At 39.2% G+C, this 22,573-nt stretch overlaps 1 protein-coding gene across 1 annotated transcript in view; it reads left to right on the top strand.

Moving 5' to 3' along the window:
- Positions 1–1,011: 1,011 nt before the first annotated feature.
- Positions 1,012–22,573, top strand: part of GASK1B (golgi associated kinase 1B) — a 34,019-nt gene continuing 12,457 nt past the window's right edge. The window contains exons 1-2 of the mRNA XM_063458234.1: positions 1,012–2,137; positions 15,943–16,157. Coding sequence (XP_063314304.1) covers positions 1,237–2,137; positions 15,943–16,157 — 1,116 coding nt within the window. The 5' untranslated portion in view covers positions 1,012–1,236. The remainder of the gene's footprint in view (positions 2,138–15,942; positions 16,158–22,573) is intronic.

Raw genomic sequence — 22,573 nt, forward strand, 5'->3', positions numbered from 1 at the left:
ACATGTCATGATTCCCTTTTATTCCAGAAGTTTGGTCCTTAAGGGGTTAAATTCAACTGGCCAAATTTTAGGGGGGTGGACAATAGCATGTCCACCATCTTTTCATATTATATCAGCCCCCACGCATAGGTGGTGGGTGGGGGCTGACGAGACTTTAGATTCTCTGCATTTTTATAATTAAAGCCACCAGTAGGTACCCCAATTAATTTTATATGATAGTATCAAAGCTGGTAGGGGAATGAGGGCAGTTTTGGAGCTCTCTTATGAAATCATAAGGATCATATTGACTCCCGCAGGCATTTATTTGTTAATTTTACCCATTGGGGGATTGGGGAAAGGAAACAGAGTTTCCTGCTCCCTGTTGCTTCCATCTTAACCCCTCGCTCACCTTCAATGAGTGAGAGGTTTTAAATGAAAGCTGTTGTTCGTCCAAATTTTTTTTTCATATTTTTTTTTGCAAACAAAATTCATACTGAATCAAACAATGGAAGCATTGTTATTTTCTGGCTAAACGGTTGTGATCAACCAACAATTCTGTCCATGCACAAGGAATTCTGTTACCATAAATAAAATGTTCCCAGTGATTATGACCAAATTGCCCCATAGACCATAATAAAATGGAACCTTGGTGATAAAACCTTCACAAATAGCTCAAATCACTCTGTAATCACTTGGCATGTCCCAGTTAATTATAAACAAACAAACCAGTTTATAAATTAGCTTTCACATCCCTATTCATATTTGCTTAAAGTGACTTGATGGGGGGCAGGGAGATATTTGCTTTTGTTTTCTATATAATGTTTATAATTTTAGGGAATCATTCATTACACCCTGGGGGATGTCATTTCCCTGTAAACACACTCTTCCTGGTATGTTTAAAAAAATCTACGATTTTTTTTTTTTTTTTTTTCACATGAACAATCATAAGGCAGGCAGCCTGTGACATTTTGGCTGGTGTTGATCTCCGCCTAGTTCTGTTTACACAGTTGTCTCCATTCATTCAGAGAAAGAAATCAGTTCCCCAGTGGTAGCAAGCTTGCTGATAAAAGGCTCCAACTCTGTGCAGTGGAGTGACAGAGTCAAATTCCTATTCCCAGCCTATGCACAGACTTCTTAAACAAACTCCTTTTCTTTTAAGTTTAGCCTGGAAAGAAAAAGAAAAAAAAAAAGCATGCAACTACAGCCCCACTGGAGGTTGCAATGTTGTAGCAGCTGTCATGTAGACTCTCTGGAGAAATGATCTCAGCTCGAGCAGGAACACTCAGGATCTCATTCACATTGCTCTGCTCCTGGATCTTTAGGATTTGGGGTGGGAGACGCCCAAAAAGCAAAAGGAATTTACTGCTGCTTTTCACTGCTTGCGTGCTCTATGGGATTTTTATAGTCAGCAAAGTGGTCTCTCTATGGCCACATCAGGGGGACGAGAAGAACCCACCTCGCAACAGAGCCCTGGGAGATGCCTCCACTAAACCACCTAGGGCACATCTACAGCATGGCAACTTCTACATGGTGAGTGAGCTGTCAGAGGGGGGCGTCCCGAGCACCCTTCCAGCAGCAACTCTGAAACCCAATGTTGTGTACATCACTCTGAGGTCTAAAAGAAGCAAACCAGCCAACATCAGGGGCACGGTGAAGCCCAAGAAGAGGAGGAAATATGCGGCACAGGTGCAGTTTGAGCATAGCCAAGGCATCCTGCAGCAGGGATTCAACAAACAGATGGACCAGCAAAGGTTGGGAGAAGGGGAAGAAGATGCCACTGCAGCCAGGGATGGGGCTGTCATCCTGCTGGCTGTACCAAGAGGGAAGACTAGTGCACACCAAAGCAACATTAGGATTTACAGTGACAGTGCCCCTCCTTGGTTCAGTGCAGAAGACATCAGGGCAATGAAGTTTTTAGCTGACTGCAAAATCAAGAGAATTAAGCAGGTGCCTTCAAGTCACGGTGACTTGATCCTGTTTGAGAACCCGTCCAAGAAAAGGCCATTTTCATTAGCACCTACCTCTGCCTGCCAGGGGATCTGTGGGCTTATTAAAAGACCCCTGGATATGAGCGAAGTATTCGCGTTCCATTTGGATCGGATCTTAGGGATTAACAGAACGTTGCCATCTGTGAGCAGAAAGCTTGAGTTCGTCCAAGGTAAGAGGATCTATTGTTCTCTCCTAGTCATCATCTGGTTTCCTGCTTTACACACAGGACATGGAATGGCTCAGTGATACTGTCATAATTTGTGGCCTTCCATAAATCAAGCTCAGCACTGCAGCTCCATTAAGAAGTGCTAATCTGGAAAGGAGCCATGCTTCCTTTAAAGAGAGATTTCGCAAGTTCAACATATGTTGCACAATTCCTTATTTTATGTTTCCATTCCATTAAAATGTTTTTCGTTTTCAGAGTGAGAATTTATCATTTGGGTATTCTACACCAAACATCTCTCGTAGCTGGTATACAAAGGATTCATTACAACATCTATTTAAACTATTTGCCTTTTCACTTACAGGGTTATTCAGTAACGTGAGAATTTATGGTGAATTTCAAACGTAAGACCATAATAGCTGAACTGGAAATTTTCTCTAAATCAGCTATGCTTCTGCTTTCACTAATCTGGCCTTAAATTTGAAAAACACTTCGAATTCTCAGTTTAGTTAATAACACTGTAATACTTAATAGCTGTTTTAGTGAATTCATAAGGTAAAAATGTTTTGTTTTGTACAAATGTATTATTGGTGGCAATTAATACATTCTTTCTTTTATAATGATTATTTTTTCTTTATTAAATATGTTTTTAGTTGGAGTTATCCATTTGTATAAAACAAAAATAATATAGGATATGTTTATATCAATTACAAGTGTTCACTCATTACAGTATAGATAATAAACTCAACAAAAAGCTGAAGTTTAAGTTGACCCTTTCCCTGTTAAGCATTTTGCCAATGCTCCTAGGTTTCATGATATAGTGGAAAGTAAATGGTAATGTTTGTTTGAAACTCATATTGCATAGCTGGTAAATGAATTAAGAACACATTGATACTATGGCCATATGTGTTCAGGGACAACTAACAATTGGTACAGTTACAGCAACATATTGTTTTATTTAGTAGTTTGGGTATTGACCTGTAACAAAATGTTGGGGTGTATAATATTTTAAAGACCAATGTTTCCTTTATGCATGCATAACTGACTAAATAGAATACAAACGGATACATTTAACAAATGTACATGGAAATGCAGGTTCCCAAAATGCCAGCATATTGTATAAAATCAATCTGTATGTGACCATAATTTCATATAGCATGCATAAAGCACCTGTGGAAAACTCAAATTAATGTAACTAATTACACTGAATAATAGACTAATAATTCAGCCTGTATACAGAACCTTTCCTCCACTAGTCACTCTCCCTCCCCTGGCTATGTATTCCTAGTTACACAGTTACTTAGCTGGCTGGCTAGTTTAAAAAAAAGACTAACAACAATTATAGCCATTTCCAATTATGCCACGAAAATGGAAAAAAAAATCTAAATATATATATGTATATATATAATCGGATAAGACAACCTCTTCAGGCAGAGAATTCCACATCCTTTTTTTTTTTTGTTCTTACTATAAAGAACACTTACCTCTGTTGGAGAAGAAAACTCAACTACTCTAGTCTCAATAGGTGACCTCCCATTTACTGCTCTCAATCACTCCCTACAGAAAATTAGGGCTGTAGCAGGGACAAGCTATATGTCCCCTGCACTATGACCTAAAGAAGACTGTCACAGTCTAAATGTATTCTAGCTTTGAATGTGTTATTTTGTGCTACATATTTATATATACTTTTAATTTATGTGGGGTGGCCATGTTCTTTGGTCAGAAGCACAGTTTAGCTGATAGTCAAGAGCTAGTGTGTATTCATAAATCTTGAGTTAAGACCCAACCAAATGGCATCTCTGCAACAGTTTCAGATTTTCAAATTGTGCTTGGTCTTGGTTGATAAGGGTTGCATGGTCACAGCTTGGGAGAAAAAGTAAGTAAAACCATGTTTAATCTCTGGAAAGATAGGGGCTCAGTAAACTAAACAGCCCCTTCAGCAATATAGTATCAGGAATACATGTTTGCATTCCTAACACTAAAGTGTTTCTTTCAGGAACACTTTAATATTAGAAATTTCAACTTGCATTTTTAATTTTAGAGACATCTCAGGCCATTTAGATTAAAGGCCTCCCTGAAATAGTTACATTGTTTTTTTTTTTACTCAACTTTCTTCTGTGCACATAAGGCTATCACCATACTTAGCCAATCATTATCTTCTCATAGACATGCATTAGCTAAATGGGAGCATTCGGTGTCTTTTGTACAGAGAGTCTAAATTCCGAACATTGGTCCTGCAAAGATTGCAGGACCATTCTAGAAAGTGTCCCTACTAGCACCTTAAAAAGAGATGTATTTTTTTGGAGCTCAATAAAACCACTGCCATTTCTCAGAGAAATATTTGAGATTTTATTGAATGTTAATATATATAGCAATTCATTGTGACCAACACTGTATTTGTATGAACAAAAAAGAGTATACACACTAAAAATATTTCCTTGAAGAAGTCCTACATCTTATCGGACGAAACACGTTGGATTCTCTTTTATGGACTTTTGATTTGTATTTTATTATCCATATATATTTGGGTGTCTGCATATACCTGCTCCTGAATTTCCTATTGGATTTGTGACCACACAGTTCGGAGTTCCATGTTATATGGAGACATGCTCTTTTGCAATTCACATATGTAAGTGCGACCAATAAATGTGATTTTGTACTTTTTTAACAAACTTCACTATCTCTGATTTCCTTTATCCACATATACTCCATGGGATGATATTCAAGCATATTCATCATACACCATACTACCCCTGAGAGGGTGAGAAGCCTGATTTCACGTTTGTTTGTGAGTGTATCTATTGTATCACTTATACATACACTCCATTCTATACTTTATTACGCTATGTCAGTTTTCTGATTCTTATACAGATCATATTCATGGATTGTATCCGATTCCAGGTTGTTTCATATTTTGTATATATATGCAACGTATTCTGGGTGTTTTCCACTTTTCTACTTGGTTGTTTACTGTATTTGTATGGTTTTGTGAAAAAAAACCCCAGATGATATCAAACGTAATTGCATTCTATGAAGTAGGGTTGTTGCAGTGGATGTGATCTGTTTGGATCTTGACAAGGTATTGGATTCAGTTAACCACAAAACATTAATGTGTAAATAAAAAGCATTTGGTTTACCAGAACGGCCTCTTACTCTGGTTGAGAACCTCTGCTAGCAAAATACACCTATCACACATGGTGTAACGAAGTTATACGCATAACTCATTGCTTTAAAAACCTCAAGCCCCATATAATATAAGCCCAAATGTGAGAAACATTTGAAGCTCCAGTTCACAGATAGACAATGGCAAAAGATCTGCTCCCTCACGCAGTATTGCTCCATCTCATCCCTCATGCAAGACACGGCTTTCAAGCAGCTCACTCTACTCTACTCTCAATGGGCCTATGTACCAGGTGCTGTCTGGCTTGTGCTGGAGGTGTCAGCAACAGACTGTCACTGTCCATTGATTTCCAGTATTGACACAGATGCACGCCTGCCTCTTAGCAGATATAGAGACTCACTCACAATATGTCTACTTAATACAGTGGTATTATTAATACCATGACACTGGAACCACATTAGTCTACCATTGTTTAAAGAGTAGTTGAAAACGGTAAAACATATACATTCATGGAAGAACTTACCTACATGTCCAGAGGCCTATCTTAGTGACACAGTGCCCATTAGGCAGATTGGAACTCCACATTGCCTAATAACAAACTCCCTACTGAGACTTGGGAATGCCTGGGAATATAGTCAATAAGCTTTTGTACCTTCATAACATATGTATATAAGGAGTTAATGTTCATGTGTAATCACCATGCACCACCATAGGATGTTACTTTTAATGATGTGCAATTAAGTTGGTATTTATACTGTATGTGCATGTTCTGAGTCCACTGTGATGGAAACATATTTTCCTTCAGAAGTTAACAGTGTTGAGACTTCTTTATTCACTATTCACAGAGGACTTTGGTAGGTATCCTCAGAGATCTGCATCTAATCCTAATGTCCACCGTGGTGGGTCTTCTTACTTGTAGAACTACTAGTGGCTGTCAGACAAAGAGCTACTAGTGCTTCTGGCAGTAATAGATTTAATTATTGAATCTATTTGACATCCCACATCATCATGCAAAGTATGGTGCCGCTGGATACTATGTGTGTCTAATGCGTTTCTCTGAGTGCATGCTCCTTGTGTCAGTCCTTCTCAATATTAAACATCTCACTCGACAAAAGCAATCAGGATTGATTACTTCACAGGAGAAGGATTTGGCTATAGTAAACAGTCTTTTTTGATTTAATCTAATTTAAAAAAAAAACAAAACATTAATATATACATGTCACTTTAAAAGAGCCACAAACTTTATTTCTATCACAGGATGTGCAAACAATGGCATTGTACCATATGTTAATTCTGTACCATTGAGGGCAGGATTTATCTCCATGGCAACAGTTCAGTGTTTTGATTTCTATTGACCTCTTTTTTCCCAGGACAGTAGCGCTAGATTATCCATAGAGAAGAAAATCAGTATAATGAAAGACAAGTATAGTATGTTCTGTCCTCAGTGTTAATGGGAAATTATATCTAAAATAATAATTGTCCCTATATGAAGATGTGTTTTCTGATTATTAAAAATCTGTATAAAATTGCTTACAAATGAGCAAACATATGGGATTGGTATTTGCATTTTATTAGTTTAAATAAACTAAGGACTGATAAAGTAATTTTCAGCAGCTTGTATCTTCTTCTAGTTTAATGATATAGTGTAGTTTATAGTGTAGCCACAATTGCTTCATCTCATTGAAGTGGTTATAATGTCTGGAGTCCCTTGGCTTTGTCCTTCCATTCAGTGTTAAGCCAAGTTTAATGTTTTAATCCTTATAGTTGTGTGCTGCCCAGCCCCTCTGTGCGTTGTATAGACTGATGAGGAAGTATTAGCCTGCGCAGCATGGTGTGTCAGCCGACCACTTTCAACCTATGGCAGTGCCAATTGCTGGCATGGTCACAAGGAAGTGTGTAACCTCTACCTTAGTAATTTTTCAAGTGGGGCAAGGCTGTGAATGGGGTGGAATTCTTATTTAGTCTCAAACTACTTGAAAATTGTTTAACACTGAAAGGAGGTATTCCTCTTTAAATTGTAAAAAAATACTAAAACATACTTAAAGAAATAATAATAAAAACATTTTTTGAATTTCCTTGCAGTAAACTAACACACCTTAAAGGGACACTATAGGAATCATTTACTTCCAGTGATGTCGTTGAAGTCAGAAAAACAGATTGAAAGTGGGCCAAATTTGTCATTTAAACATTAATCTTACAATGTGGAGCTGGATAGGCAAATATCATACGGTTAAAAAAATAAGAAATTATGCCTTTGCAGGCTTTTGATTATATCAGAGGGAAGGAAACCTGTTTGTGGTGTGTTCATGTAAATACATTCTCTGGGGTATAGGTCACTTGTTAGAAAACTGTCTACATTGACTCTCAAAGTTCTTTCAGGTGTTTAATTTTTAAAGTTTGAATGGTTCTTTTGAGGTATAGCTCATCTTTGGAAGCATTGTGATCACCAAACCTTGAGGGTTATACATACAGTATTGTGCCCCTTTTCAACATCCAATAAAAGTTACATTGTTGTTCTTGAAGTGTATCAATTCTCTATCCATAACAGATCTTTGGCAGCTGTTAAAATATGAATAATTATTGTACGTGACACTGTATTTTAGTCCTAAATGTATATTATGCAAGGCACACCCGTCTATATTAGGGTCACAGTGTACTGCAGGTTTTTCATTGGCATTTACTAAATAGATAGTTAAGGTGTATTGTGAAGACAGAGGGAGTTAACACTTCCTTTTTGGTTCAGATCGTCAAAGACCAGAAGGGAGCATTCTGAGGGGTCTAAACCATACAAAGGTGCAGACCTGCCTGACTGCTGAGTAGATCATCAGAGAGCCCGCTGAACTTCCAGGGAATCAAGATTAGAGCCTCAATCAATACATAGGCATGCATTCCAGATTCAGTTATGGATACAAATAAAAACAGACAATCACAGATGCCCCGGGACACTCACTGTCAGACACACACTCTTATCTACGTACACAGTTACACAATAATGGACACACACACATACAGGTACCAATACATACTGTTTGACATTCACCGTGGTTGTGGATAGAATTCCTTTGATACTACTGTTAGACAAACTTTACCTTGATGCTGTATCTGCTCCAAGCAGTTCATGCTGCCAGGAGAACTAGAAAAAACTGAATAGTTTTGAGTTTTGAGATTGTCACTTTGCAGGCATTTTGTCATTAACCACAGTGTAAAACTATTTTGTTAACTATTTAGAGGAAAGAACATCCTTCCTTTGGAAACTATGGTGTGAGGATAAAATTTTTTTTTTGCCTAGGTAACCAATATATATTTGTTAAAATTGTAAAAAAATGTTAACTGTTTTTTAGAAAGAAAAAATATATTTAATTTTTTTTCTGGCTGTGTTCAGTCCAGTGTGTGCTGTGCAGTGTTTCTTAACGTCAGACACAATAATGTTGCAACAGAAGCACTAATCCATTTTGCAGCGCATACATCAATTTTTTCTGAATGAAGTTGTTACTTTAAACAATGCACAATCATTTGTGTACCTCATTTACTGTTATAATAAAATGAAACCCATCATCATTAATGCTATGCACTACTCTCAAACTGAAATTGAGGAAGGGAAGGGATGCTGTTCCATAATCCAACATCAGCAGTAGTGCCATGTTTTCTGAGAGTTGGGACATCTCGACCATGAGCCATGCTCACACCTCTGCCACCACTGCCTCCACCACCACCACCACTCTACATCTAACGTAATACCCTTTGCAAACTGCAGAAAATTGTGCTGCCTCTTCGATTGGCATTGTAGCTCCTTCTACCACAGCTCGTTCAAGCATTATGCCTTCTTAGTGTGTCCCCCCAATAAGCAACCAAGGGAGTGTGCTGCATAGTCTACTTTGTGTGGATCATCGGAGCCAATTTAGTGATGCCTTACAGTGGTCTTGGTGGTGATGGGGATGAATCAGGTGATGATAATTCTGTTTCCCCTACCACTGTAGACATAAAACCTCTGGCCCAGGAGATACTCAACTATGAGAATGATGATCCAGTGGCATTACAACAGGTGAGTCTGGAAAGGAGCTAACCTGCACTCTCCTCCAGCATCTTGTTTACCATCTCAAAGTGTGTATTTGCTGTAGAATTGTCTCATTCAATGAAGGCAGTTGAGACATAAGCTGCACCTGCTTTCACCAGCACCAGTAGCTCACCCTTCCTCAATGTTATCATCATCAACACCACCACAACTACCTTCACCATCAACGTCACCTGTATGGGCACCATCAACATTGCCATTAGCACTAATCAACCAAGTGCTATGGTTCAGGCTAGTGTTGCAACCGATGCTTATCCACCCGTGTCTTCCTCTGAAGAAAGGTGCAGACTTGATCTGTGAAAAAAAATCAACATTTAATGACTAATTTGTAAATTCATTATATGGTTCATAATTATTTTTTTTAAAATGTCATCCGTTCAACCAATTTTTTTTTTTTTGGTTTCTATTAAATAATGTGCTATGTATATGGAAATGGAAATACATTTAGACATTACTTCCAGGATACCCATATTACTCAGATTCTGGGATTGGTTAATAACTGAAGGGGTTTATAAACATTTTAGTCAGTAGATCCCCAAAGCAGTTTTTTTTTTTGTTTACAATACCATGATTAATGATGGCATTTTGACCAGCATTCAATCTGTTTCCTTCTTTTCAGAAGATATATGTTGATGGCTTATTGTAAGCTTTATTTATAAAAGGCCAACTACTTCCTCTGTAAAGTGTAAAGTTCAAGTATGTGGTAGCAGTAACAAACGACAATACATTTTGTCACATAGGGTTATAAACTAATTAATAAACTGGGTAAACACAACAGCTCATTGTAGTGGTTGTAGTGATAAGAGTCTGTGCATGCTGTCCCTGCATTTGTATTAAACTGTTTAAAGGTAGAAATAACTTCTATATTATCTGTTCAACTCTGGATGGCAATGTTAGCCCAATTTCTTACTGTCTATCAGTTCCACTTGGATTTGGATACAAAATGTGGAGCATGCGTAACACATTTTATATCCTGTAAAATACATATTTTGTGTCAAACTGCGCAAAAGGCTTGACTCTAAACAAAGGAATGGCACTCAAAAATTATTTGCACCTAAACCACTACTATGAGCTGTAGTAGTTGTGGGGTTTAGAGTGTCTTTAAAGTGATTACTCAATACCATGGTGGGTAAATATTAGTAATAGTACTGTCTAATAATGTGTGGGGAAAAAAAAGAATTTAATTTACACATTACTATAATTTGTGATACTTTAGTCTTAAATGTGTTTTTTATTTTACTTTTTTATGCATTTCTGCTTGATTTTTTAAATTACTTTACATTAGTACAGATGCTTCAATGACGCTTGAGATAGATCTACTAAAATCACTATTTAGTAGCTATACCTCAATGTAACCATGCATGCAATTAATTATGTATTTTTTTCATTGGGGATATATTTAAAAACAGCTTGCAAAATCTGCAGATCTCTTCTAACCCTGTGCAGTCTATCTGTGGCTCTCCTATCACGGACTTCCCAATGCAACCCACAAGATTATAAAAGTACCAATTTCTAATGAAATCTGCACTTTTTCTAGAATGGAAAAGATGAAACACTATTCACACATAAAGCACTTTTGCAATCTCAAATGTAGAGTGTTCTTTACGATGAAAAGTGTTTAGGACTCATTTTGTGGAACTTTCAGATGGTTTTGCTTACCATCCATTATCTGTATTGCATTTCCTCAGGAAAGTGACTCAGATGTAAAATTTGTCTGTTCAATTCTGATACTATTGTTTAGTAACTCAGTTTCCACATTAATGTTGCTAATGTTGTCTTCTTGGAAACCTAATTATTTCCATTTCGTTTAACGATACCCAAAAAAAAAAAAAAAAAGCATCTGACTGCAATACTGAAAAAACAAAGAGGGAGATAACATATATCCACACAAACAATTAAATGGTCACAGATAAAGCTAAAGTAACTAGTGTGAATTCTTGTAGTTCTCTATATAGCTAAATCTTGAGCATTATTATTATTATTATTATTATTATTATTATTGGTAATTATAAAGTGCCAACATATTCCACAGTGATGTACAATTCTAACAATACAATATAAAACACACCAATACAAAAATGACGGCCCTGCCCGGGAGCTGAGGGCTAACCATTGAAGTTCTTCTCTACAAAGCACATAGTAAAATAATCTGTGAGCTAACAATCTATAGGTTAAATGGCAGGAGGTAACAAAGGAATGTGGAGGGAATGGCCAGAGAAATTAAAGGATAATTAAAGCCACTGATATAAGGGAATGAGGAGGTAATTGAACGAGGAGGAAGGATTAAAAGAATGAGTAGGAACCAGGGTGGGGCAATGGGTAGTGCTTAATGGAAATAAAGTTACTCTGTTGTTTTTTTTTGTTGTTGTTGTCAGGAAAAGTGGGTACAGGCATTTTAACAGGAATGTTAGACAGAGAGGGGTCAAAACAAACATTTGTTGTATATAGTTGAAAAGGTGCGTACTATTGAATTTTCTGCAACAATGAGGAAATGGTCTTCTTCAAAATGTGTCTTAGAATATGAGAATATTTATTGCCAGGGGCATTGCTAGGTGGCAAAATGATCAGGGGCTTCAGTCCAAGGGTACATATTATGACCCCATCTTGCATTTATTGACTCTTATTATTATTATTATGATATTTATAGAGCGCCGTCAAATTCCGCAGCGCTTTACAATGGGTGGACGAACAGACATGTAGTTGTAACCAGACAAGTTGGACACACAGGAACAGAGGGGTTAAGGGCCCTGCTCAATGAGCTTACATGCTAGAGGGAGTTGGGTAAAATGACACAAAAGGTAAGGATAGTATTAGACTAGTGACAGTTGCAGAAGAGGAATCAGTTGGGAGCTATTAACAGTTTCATTGATACGCTTTTATGAAGAAGTGGGTTTTTAATGATTTTTTGAAGGAGTGGAGACTGGGTGAGCATCTAACGGAGGAGGGAAGCGAGTTCCACAGGAACGGTGCAGCCCTCGAGAAATCTTGAAGGCGAGCATCAGAGGTGGGAGTACGGGCAGAAGATAGACGTAAGTCTTCTTAAAATGTAGCCCCTCTAAAAACTAGCCCCAAGTCCACCCTTAAACCCTATTTTCTATAAATCATATTGTGATGCAAAATCTTTGATTTAATTCAGAGTATTTTGTGAATCTTTATAAACTCCACACATGCTGTATAGATTCCATGCTGTGCTGTATTAACCCTTGATGCCACGGCCTTAAAATCCTAGGCCCACAGCACTGCGCCCACATTGTGCTGCATTATAACTGTTACAAATCATGTAAGCTGAGGTGCTGTTTCCATCCAATAATCACAGGGTATGTTGGGCTGTCAATGAAATAGTTCCTGGAGCTCATTCCCCCTTAGCAATCCCCCTTCGTCCCTTCGCACACTGCTGTTTTTCATTGTAATTTTTACTATCCATGGACTTTTGTTTCTGTTGTTTTATTATTTATTGATACAATTTAAAACACGTTTGCTTTTTATTCCTCTGGGATGGGTGATTACTTTGTTCTAAAGGTTTCGTATGACCTGCAAAAGAATAACCATGCTATTTGAAGGAACACTCTAATGTTGAGAATACAAACGTATTCCTAACATTAGTGTTATGCAAGTTTTACTTACCTTATTTCCACCCTGCACGCTCACCAGGGCCGGTGCAAAACATTTTGGGTACATAGGCGAAGATGCATTTTACCACCCCCCCAAAAACATTTTCACCTGTGTACCTCTTAACCCCCCCCCTTTTGTGTTTCTTATCCCATCTTTTAAATATCTTACTCCCTTTAGTGTATTTTATCTCCTATGTTCCCCTTGTGTGTCTCCTATCTCTCCTCTTTGTATGACTCTTAATCCTCCCACATTTTGTGTGTCTTACTCCTCCCAGCCCCATTGTGTGACTCCTTCTCTCCCAGCCCCTTTGTGTCTTATACTCTTCCAAGCTCCTATGTGTGTGTCTCTTTTTCCCCTTCTCAAGCCCTGCTGTGTGTTTCTTTCACATTCAGCCCCTCTCCCCGTCACTTGGTGGTCCCTTCCCTGACCTTTACTGTTCCTCTCCCCTCCCTCCTCCTTTCCCTCAGTGTTCCTTTCCCTTACCCCTCCTTTCCCTTACCCCTCCTTTTCCTGTCCCTTAGTGTTCCTGTTCCTCTCCCCCCTCCTTTCTCTGTCCTTTAGTGTTCCTCTCCTGTCCTCCCTCCTTTTCCTGTCCTTTAGGGTATCTCTCGCCTCCTCTCCCTGTCCCTTGGTGCACCACCCACCCCCATAGTGGTCCCCTCCCCTTCCTGGTGTGCCTCCTACCTTTCTTGTAGCGTGGCTGAGCGGAGCGAATCCCGGTACAGTGAGCTTTTCCTGTCAGTCTGGCTGCGGTATGCTCCGCTTGGCCACGCTACACTCACTGGTGTATACACACTGACAGTCACACACACCCAATGACAAACACACAGACTTCTCTGACAGCCAGACTCACTTATCTGACACACTCATTCATTGACAGACACACACGCACACTGACAGACATACACACTGACAGACACACAAACACTGACAGACTCATTGGCAAACACACACTGACAGACACACTCACATGCACACATATACACACACTCACACACACTCACACACACTCACTCAGACACACACACATACTCACACACACACATACTAACACACACTCACACTAATTATTAATATAAATGTAATTAAATTTTCCCACCCAGCATCCCTACCTTGAGGGCTGGCATGGGTCTCTCATTGGAGGTCCAGTGGGCTGCTGGCGTATGGCGTATGGCGGTGGTATAATCAGAGGCGTGGCTGAATTGAAATCCGACTATTCGAGGTGGCGAGGGAGCTCTGATCTCTCTGCTCCCTCGCAGGCTGTTTACTGATGCCGGAAGCCAGAATATGACGTCATATTCTGTCTCCCAGCATCAATAAAAGGCGCGCGAGGGAGCAGCGCAGAGAGATCAGAGCTCCCTCGCCGCCTCGCATAGTCGGATTTCAATTCAGCCGCGCCAGGGATCCAGAAGCTGACCTGGTAGGAGGGAGCACTTCCCTCCTGCTGGTCACTGGAATTTTGCGCCCCCAGAGCCGGTGCGCCCTAAGGCGGCGCCGCCTGTGCCACCTTATGAACGCGCCGACCCTGACGCTGACACATCTTCTCTGGCTTAGATAATCATAACTGATTATCTCAGCCAATCCAATGTTTCCCTATGAGGCTAGTGGCCACATCACGCTGTGGTGCCCGGGGACAGTTCTTAGGTGTCCTTGGATGAGGGTCACCAGGGAACTGTCCCCAGGCAGCACAGCGTGAGTGTATCATTAGATGTGTTTGTGCTGTTTGACAGGACTAGGATCATGTAGAGAGCATTTCAGCAATGCTCCCTTCATGGCCCTGTAGGTTGGAGGCTGCCCAGGCTGGCTGTAATGCCCTTACAATTGTGATTTCCACCAGGGTTTGCCCAACCACATTCCGATGAGGTATGGAATGTTGGGAGGTATGTAATATGTCTGAATGTCCTCATTTTACTCTAAATCACTACAGACACTTGCTCCCTACAACTCCCAAAACCAGATACATTCTTGACATCCAAATGGTCACAGCAACAGCATACTAAACATTAGTGTTCCTGCTGTAACATGGACTTGTCCTATCCTCTCCTCTGCATTCTATGTACCATCATTTCTTCTTTTCAAGCAATAGAATACAAATCGGTTTGTCTATATATTTATCTATATGTCAGCATAAAAGAGAACAGTCAAATTAATTATGTGAATTTTACAACTATGTTAAATATTTTTGCAGACTACATAAAAAAAACTGGAATGTTATCTTGATATGTTTTTTCTTTGAATGAATTAAGTAAATATTGAAATTGCATGTGGGTGATAAGGGTGTATTGGAGGAGTTTAGGTATGTGTTATAAATTATGCTTTTAAACGATTTGGCTTGGCTGAAGATGAGAAGAACTAGGATAAGAGACAGCAAGATGTACAATCCTGGATAAAAATAACATGCAAGTTAACAATAGACCTGGGCATTTGTTGATTTATAGAAAAACTTTTTATTTTTAGTTTTTTGTTGTTTTCTTTTTTTACTACTACTAATAATAATAATTAATAACTAAGTATTTAACCAGTAAAGGTACATTCAGGTTGCTCTGGTTTTTAAGTACCTCCTGGGGATGTTACTTTTGCCCTACATCCGGGGGATGTTACTTAAAATATATATGAATATACCCATCTGGCCTACCCCTTTATTATTGCATGGCTATTTGCAAAATGTCCTTATTTTGAATAGTACAGCAGTACAATCAAAGCTCGTCATGAATATACAAAATTGTGTTTTTAAATGTATAATCCGTGTGAAAATTTTTAAGGACAAATCTTATTTTGATTAGGTTTACCAGCAATCCAGGCACCAAAACCACTATGGCATGCTGTAATGTTTATGGTGCTTTTAATGTTACCTAAGGATCTTCTGAAGGCAAAAATCATATCCCTCCACGATATTCCACTCATCTATTTAACTTCTTCTAACTTGTGTTAACTCCCTCCTTCAAATATAATTGCATATCTTACTAAATTTGTGATGGAGCTTGTTTTTTTTTTATTTTTTTCTAGATGGTCTTCCGTGTCCTGTTATTTTATGGGACTCCTCTCTGTCTCCAGCTGACAACACCACTCAATCCTCCACCAGAATGAAATGGAGTACCTACCAACATATACTAAAGCAGAATTGCTGGTTGAATGGCAAAGTTCCAAAAGCAGAATCTGGCTGTACTCAGATTCATCACCACGAATGGTCCAAGATGGCCCTTTTTGATTTCCTTTTACAAGTAGGAATATATTCAAATAACTACAAAAATATGTATATTGAATGATTGTGGACTTTATTAGTATTTCAGAATACATTTTCTTTAGAACATGGATCAAGTCTAATGGAATCCAGAAGCTCTGCATGCTCCCACAACTTTCATGTTTCTTGGTGATCTACTGAGGTTACATGACAGTTATAAATTCTTCATTGCAGATAGTGGGGCTCTGATATGACATTGCGTCATGGTGCTTTCTTTAATATGAAGTGCATGCATAAGAGCTAGTTTTTTTTAACAACATATTACAGATCTCTTGTTTCATTTTAACACTACTGCACCTGAAAATTAGCAAACAAGGCCCAGCATTGCCATGTTACCAGAGCAGGATTAACCATAAGGCGACACTAGGCAGCTGCTTTGGACCAAAGGGTTAGACAGGAGCCCCGGATCCATGAATTTGTTGGCTTCATTAACCATCTCTATGTGAAGGGAGAGACCCAAACTGGTAACCTGACTAAGGCCCATGGCTATGAAATAGTCCCATTGATTTTTTAGATTTTTCTTTTTTAAAGAGGGATGTAGGGGAACAAAACTGGTGTGGACTGGCTGACAAAGAGGGATGTAGGGGAACAAAACTGGTGTGGACTGGCTGACAATTAAATTAGTTAAGGTAAAGCTGACTTTGCGCACTATGCAAATGCTCTTGCTGCTTTAGTCTCTCTAACACTGTGGCATTTTCCTTCTACACTCACTACATACAGCTTTTTCTCTGACCCAGACTGTATAACAGGAGCTTCTGTCTGGTAGTAAGAAGGTTAGGAGAGAAGTGCACCAGCGAGTTTTCTGTCTAGAATTAGGTCCATCATAATTGTCAGCACCAGGGCCAATGGGCTCTTAATCCATCTGATCTTAATCCTTCTATGAATGTTACTACTGTGCCTATTTGTAAACTTGGGAATGAACTGTATGACATGGTCAGGTAAATCTATTATGCCTCAATGATCACTGTTATGTAGCAGCAGTCCTAGCAACAACTTTTACAAGGTGTTAAAAGTTCCCTTGTAACAAGTTGACTCATACATCCCTCATCAATTGTAAGCTGTTTGCAAGACTGGGTGCAGTTACAAAAATGCAGCTGTGCTTGTAACTGCTCAGAAGAATTAGCTTAGAGCCAGGCAGGGAACAGTGCTCTGTGTTCAATGCTCACAACATAGCTTGTCCCCCAGCTCAGATGACTTGTATGGTATGAACTGCATATTATCACACCATACAAGTACCTGAATAATTAAATGAGAAGTGATGCCTCCCCATTTGATTTCAATAGGAAGAGGTGTCGTATATGGCCCATATACTAAAAGTAAAACTGTAAATATTTAAAAGATAAGGCTGCCAGGACAACATTTTTGCATTATAAACACTACAGTAAGGTATAGTGTTTATGAATTAAGATGGTTGGAGTGTCTCAAATAAACAAAATACTTTACATTTGAGACTATTCATAACACTTGAACAATGCGTTTAAACCAATTTAAAATTTATTTTTGTATAAACCAAAACAAGCTGAAATTGTGTCTAGGCACCACTATTTCTCTATAGTTGCATTGTAGATGCATTTAACAACATGCATAGGCAGTGCCATCTTGTTTATGCAAATTAACTGGAAAATGTCTCCTCATCTAAACTAAATCTAACACTTTTCAGCAATATTCTCCATGCAATAGGAAGAATAAAACATGTATATAACATTATGAACTGCCTCAGAATAAACAGTAGATATGCCAGCACTCTACTATGTATCAGTAAATATAATGTTTGTAGTTTGAATTCACGCATAGATCTTTAGCTATGTTTATTGATCAAAGCATTTCTGGATATCACGGGTATCTTGTGATGTCCAAATGTTATATTCTTTTCCTGCATATTATGTTTGTGGAGAAAGAATTCAAGGGATAAAAATAGTGTGCTTTGTGTCCCTGATATGTCTGGAATGTTATATTAAGTCATGGAAGGATTATATAGACCCAAATATAGTACTAGTCTTTAGAAATACTTTACTGTGTGTCATAGTTCAGCATACACTCTCTTTTATCTTGACATATTAATAGGTGTCTGCTTTTTTGTCTCTCAGACCACAGCAACAACAAAGAAAAATGTTGTTGGAGAAAAAAACATATTGAGAATTAGGTATCTATTTTATCAGAGGTCAAACCATCATCAGATATGCTAATCAGGAATAATATGAATTATATATATGAAATATATATGAAATGTATTTCATTCATTCTTGTGTAAAAAGCAAACCATTAATATATGAAATGATCATAAAATATTTTCATAAAATGGTGCAGGACACATATTGCTGGATCTCCTTCTCCTGAACTACTATTCCTTGAGTTTTCCCACTCCTAACACTCACAGTCGGCACTGAATCAATCTTGCTCAGTGTCTGTACCAGACAAGGTGCTTCAGGTAACAGTGCCTGCCACCAGATTTCCCTGGAGTACCCGAGAGGCCTGGTGCTTAGCCGGGTGGGAGAGGCAGCCCCTCTCCTTAATTCATGCGGCATTGACCACTGCAACATTTCTCTGCATTCCTGTTTCCACCCACACTAGGGGTTATCACGGCCCCCAATTGACAGTTCCTTCTACAGTTACTCACCTTCAAGCATATTTTCCTGCCAGCTCTGGTATATCAGCACAGACACAAGATGGTGGACGCTTCCACTTCCATCATGGAAGGCCTGATGCTGCCACATCCTAATGCACCTCGAGTACTGACTCTCACAAGGTGGTTGAGCTGCTACAAAAAAACTGGAAGGAAGATCACAAGACCTCCTTGTCTGGTTCCTTTGAGGGAGCTTGTGGTCTGTACCTCATAAGAAGCATTAACAGTGATCTGCACATGCTGGAGGTGCAAACCATAAGTTCCTCAGACTGGATCACAAGGGAGCAAACACTAACCCCACTGAGCCACCTGGGAATTGGCAACGCACATCACTCACAGCTACACACACTTCACATTTACAATTACTTACACGTAGCGACATACATCAGCCACCCACAAACAATCACACCTATCATTCACAGATTCCCACAGAGTAACACATAACACCTTTCATGTCGTCCCACCACTTGCCAGCTCGATCCTGTTCCATCTCACCTTATCAGATCTCTCTCCCCTTGTCTTTTTTTTTTTTTAATTCTTTATTTTTGGATTGACAAATCAGGCGTTACATCGACATTATTCGGCTTATACAGGTGCCGAGATTTCGCAGGGACATACATTCTCTCCCCTTGTCTTATGCTTTGCTTAACACACATCTTCAACTGCTCTCTCTTCTGGCATTGTCCCTGCTGACCTTAAACATGCCACTGTAGTACCTATTCTGAAAAAAACATCACTTGACCAATCCTCCCCCTCTGACTATCGCCCCATATCCCTGCATCCTTTTTCCTCGAAGCTTCTGGAAAGACTTGTCTTTACACATATGTCTCACTTCCTCAATTCCAACTCTCTCCTTGACCCTCTTCAATCTGGTTTCCGCCCTCTCCATTCTAAGACTGCTCTTATCAAAGTTACTAACAACCTAATCACAGCTAAATTCAAAGGCCACTACTCCATACTAATTCTTCTTGATCTCTCTGCTGCCTTTGACACTGTTGATCATGCTCTCCTTCTTCAAACTCTTCAATCACTTGGTCTCTGTGACTCTGTCCTTTCATAGTTTTCCTCTTATCTCTCCCAACGCTCATTCAGTTTCTCCTTTTCTAATGATACCTCCTCCCCTCGTCCTGTCTCGGTTGGAGTCCCCCAAGGCTCTGTCCTTGGTCCCCTTCTATTTTCTCTTTATACTGCCTCTCTTGGGAAACTTATTACCTCATTTGGATTCCACTACCACCTGTACGCTGATGACACCCAGACCTCTCCCTTGCCGCCCTGCAACGTGTCACTGCTTGCCTTTCCTCCATCTCCAACTGGATGTCCTCCCACTTTCTGCAACTCAATCTCTCTAAAACTGAGCTCCTTGTCTTTCTCCTCCTTATACTGATCCTCCTCTTTTTCTCTCCCTCCAAGTTATTGGTAACCACATAAGTCCATCCTTGCAAGCGAGCTCTATTGGCGTCATACTTGATTCTTGCCTCACCTTTGAGCCTCACATCCAGTATGTTGCCAAAGCCTGTAGATTCCATCTTAAAAACATAGCCAGCATCCGCCCCTTTCTTACGCAAGATGCTACCAAGGAGCTTGTCCATGCTCTAGTAATTTCCCCCATTAATTATTGTAACCCTCTCCTGTTTGTCTTTCCAAAAGCCGGATTGCCCCGCTACAGTCTGTAATGAATGCTGTTTCCAGACTGATTTTCCTCTGTAGTCGGTCCTCTCACACCTCACCCCTCTGTCAGTCCTTATATTGGCTTCCTGTATCCTGTAGAAGTCAATTCAAAGTGCTAACCCATACCTATAAAGCACTGAACAATTATAGCCCCTCTTATATCTCTCCACAGATCCATTGGTATGCCCCTTCTCGGTCTCTCCGGTCTGCCCTTCTCCTGTCCGTTGCTCGCACCCGTACAGCCAACTCAAACTTGCAGGACTTCTCGCGGGTGTCTCCCTTTCTATGGAATAGCCTGCCTACCGCCATCAGACTCTCCCCTAGTCTTGCATCTTTTAAGAAGTGCCTTAAAACCCATCTCTTTAGGAAAGCTTATGGCCTCCCAGAGTAACCTTTACCTCACATACCTGTCACTTGCTTTCTCCTAAAGGGCAACACTCTACTCTCTCCTCCAGCTTTACTTCACTCCCACCTTATTTGATTACTGTTTCCTGTCCTAATGTGTTTTATACCCCACCTCCTATAGACTGTAAGCTCATTTGAACAGGGTCCTTTTCAACCTATCATTCCTGTAAGTTTTCTTGTAATTGTCCTATTTATAGTTGAATCCTCCCTCTCATAATATTGTAAAGCGCTGCGGAATCTGTTGGCGCTATATAAATGGCAATAATAATAATAATAATAATAACAATCATAGCAACTCACAGACAGTCACACATTGCTCATTGTTATGCACACATAGCAATACACATTGCTCACAGCCACAACTCTTACAGCCACCATACATCAAAACAACACACAGAATCAACCCCACGCAAACACCTCCACACACAACCAGCCATAAACGATCACACACATATTTTGCACATGGCTACAGCATTAACAGCCACCCTAAATTTACACAACACACAAATTCACCTCAGACACAACACACATGCTGCCACCCCGCACACAACCTTTCAAAGGAACACTCCAAACACTATAACCACTACAGCATGCTGTAGTGCTGATTGTGCCAGTAGTGCACCAACAGCACCGTATCAGAGTAAAAAGTCAAACCATTTAGGAATTCACTGGATGCCCACCGCCACCTTCCCTGCTTTTGTAAACTCCTGCTACTAATCTAGAACTGGACATGCATGATCACACTCATTAGCTAAGAGCACTCATCTGTCACTCTCAGCCAATGAGACACTTTTGAACAGCAGGACCTAGCTTACAGGAGTTTCATTCACCAGAGAAAGCAGTGGCGGGTGCCATATGGCACCTAGGTAGATTGTCAGATAATTCTTACATGGTTTTATTACTTATCCTGGCACCATACCTACTCCATTTCGATGAGATGGTTATGGGGATTTAACTGTTCTTTTTATAAATACTTACCTTATATGAATTTCAACAATGACTAGGGGTTTAAAGTCCCAGGTGCACACTAAAATCAATGTGCTGCACACGCCTATGATACTCACTATGCTGGACCCAATAAAACGATGATATATTTCTTACATGGGTGGATTCTGTTGACCTTTTCAATCAGTTCATTGCTATTCTAAATCATAATGAGTTAAACTTTAGATTCACAAGTGAGATAAGTGAGACAAGAATTCATTTTCTAGATGTTACATTTTTTTCCCAGTTTAGATAGTATGTAGATGACATCTTTTGTAGATGGGAGAAGTATTTTGACTTTTTCCATGAATTTGTTGCAACTCCATATAATTACACTTTGAATTGTAGATTCATGGGTGAGATAAATAAGACAATAATGAATTTTCTAGATGTTACCGTTTTTTCCAATTTGGATCATCATCAAGTCACTTAAAAAAAAAAAACTAGTTATACCAATAATTAATCTTTTTTTTCTTCACAGTTACTATACTGTCCTTTTAAGCGTAGTAAATCATTTAAAAACAAACAGACTGCATTTGAGACATAACTGCTCAGAGACTTTGTATTCTCTTGATAGAAAAAAGCTATCCTGATATAGGATTTAAAAAGGCATACATATGAGCCATATAACTGATCATAAAAATAGGATGGCAAAAAATTCTGACAAGAATTGTCTTACTTAAAAGGACACTCCAGACCCCTAAAGCACTTTAGCT

This window comes from Pelobates fuscus, chromosome 6, assembly GCF_036172605.1.
Source record: "Pelobates fuscus isolate aPelFus1 chromosome 6, aPelFus1.pri, whole genome shotgun sequence".
Taxonomy (NCBI): domain Eukaryota; kingdom Metazoa; phylum Chordata; class Amphibia; order Anura; family Pelobatidae; genus Pelobates; species Pelobates fuscus.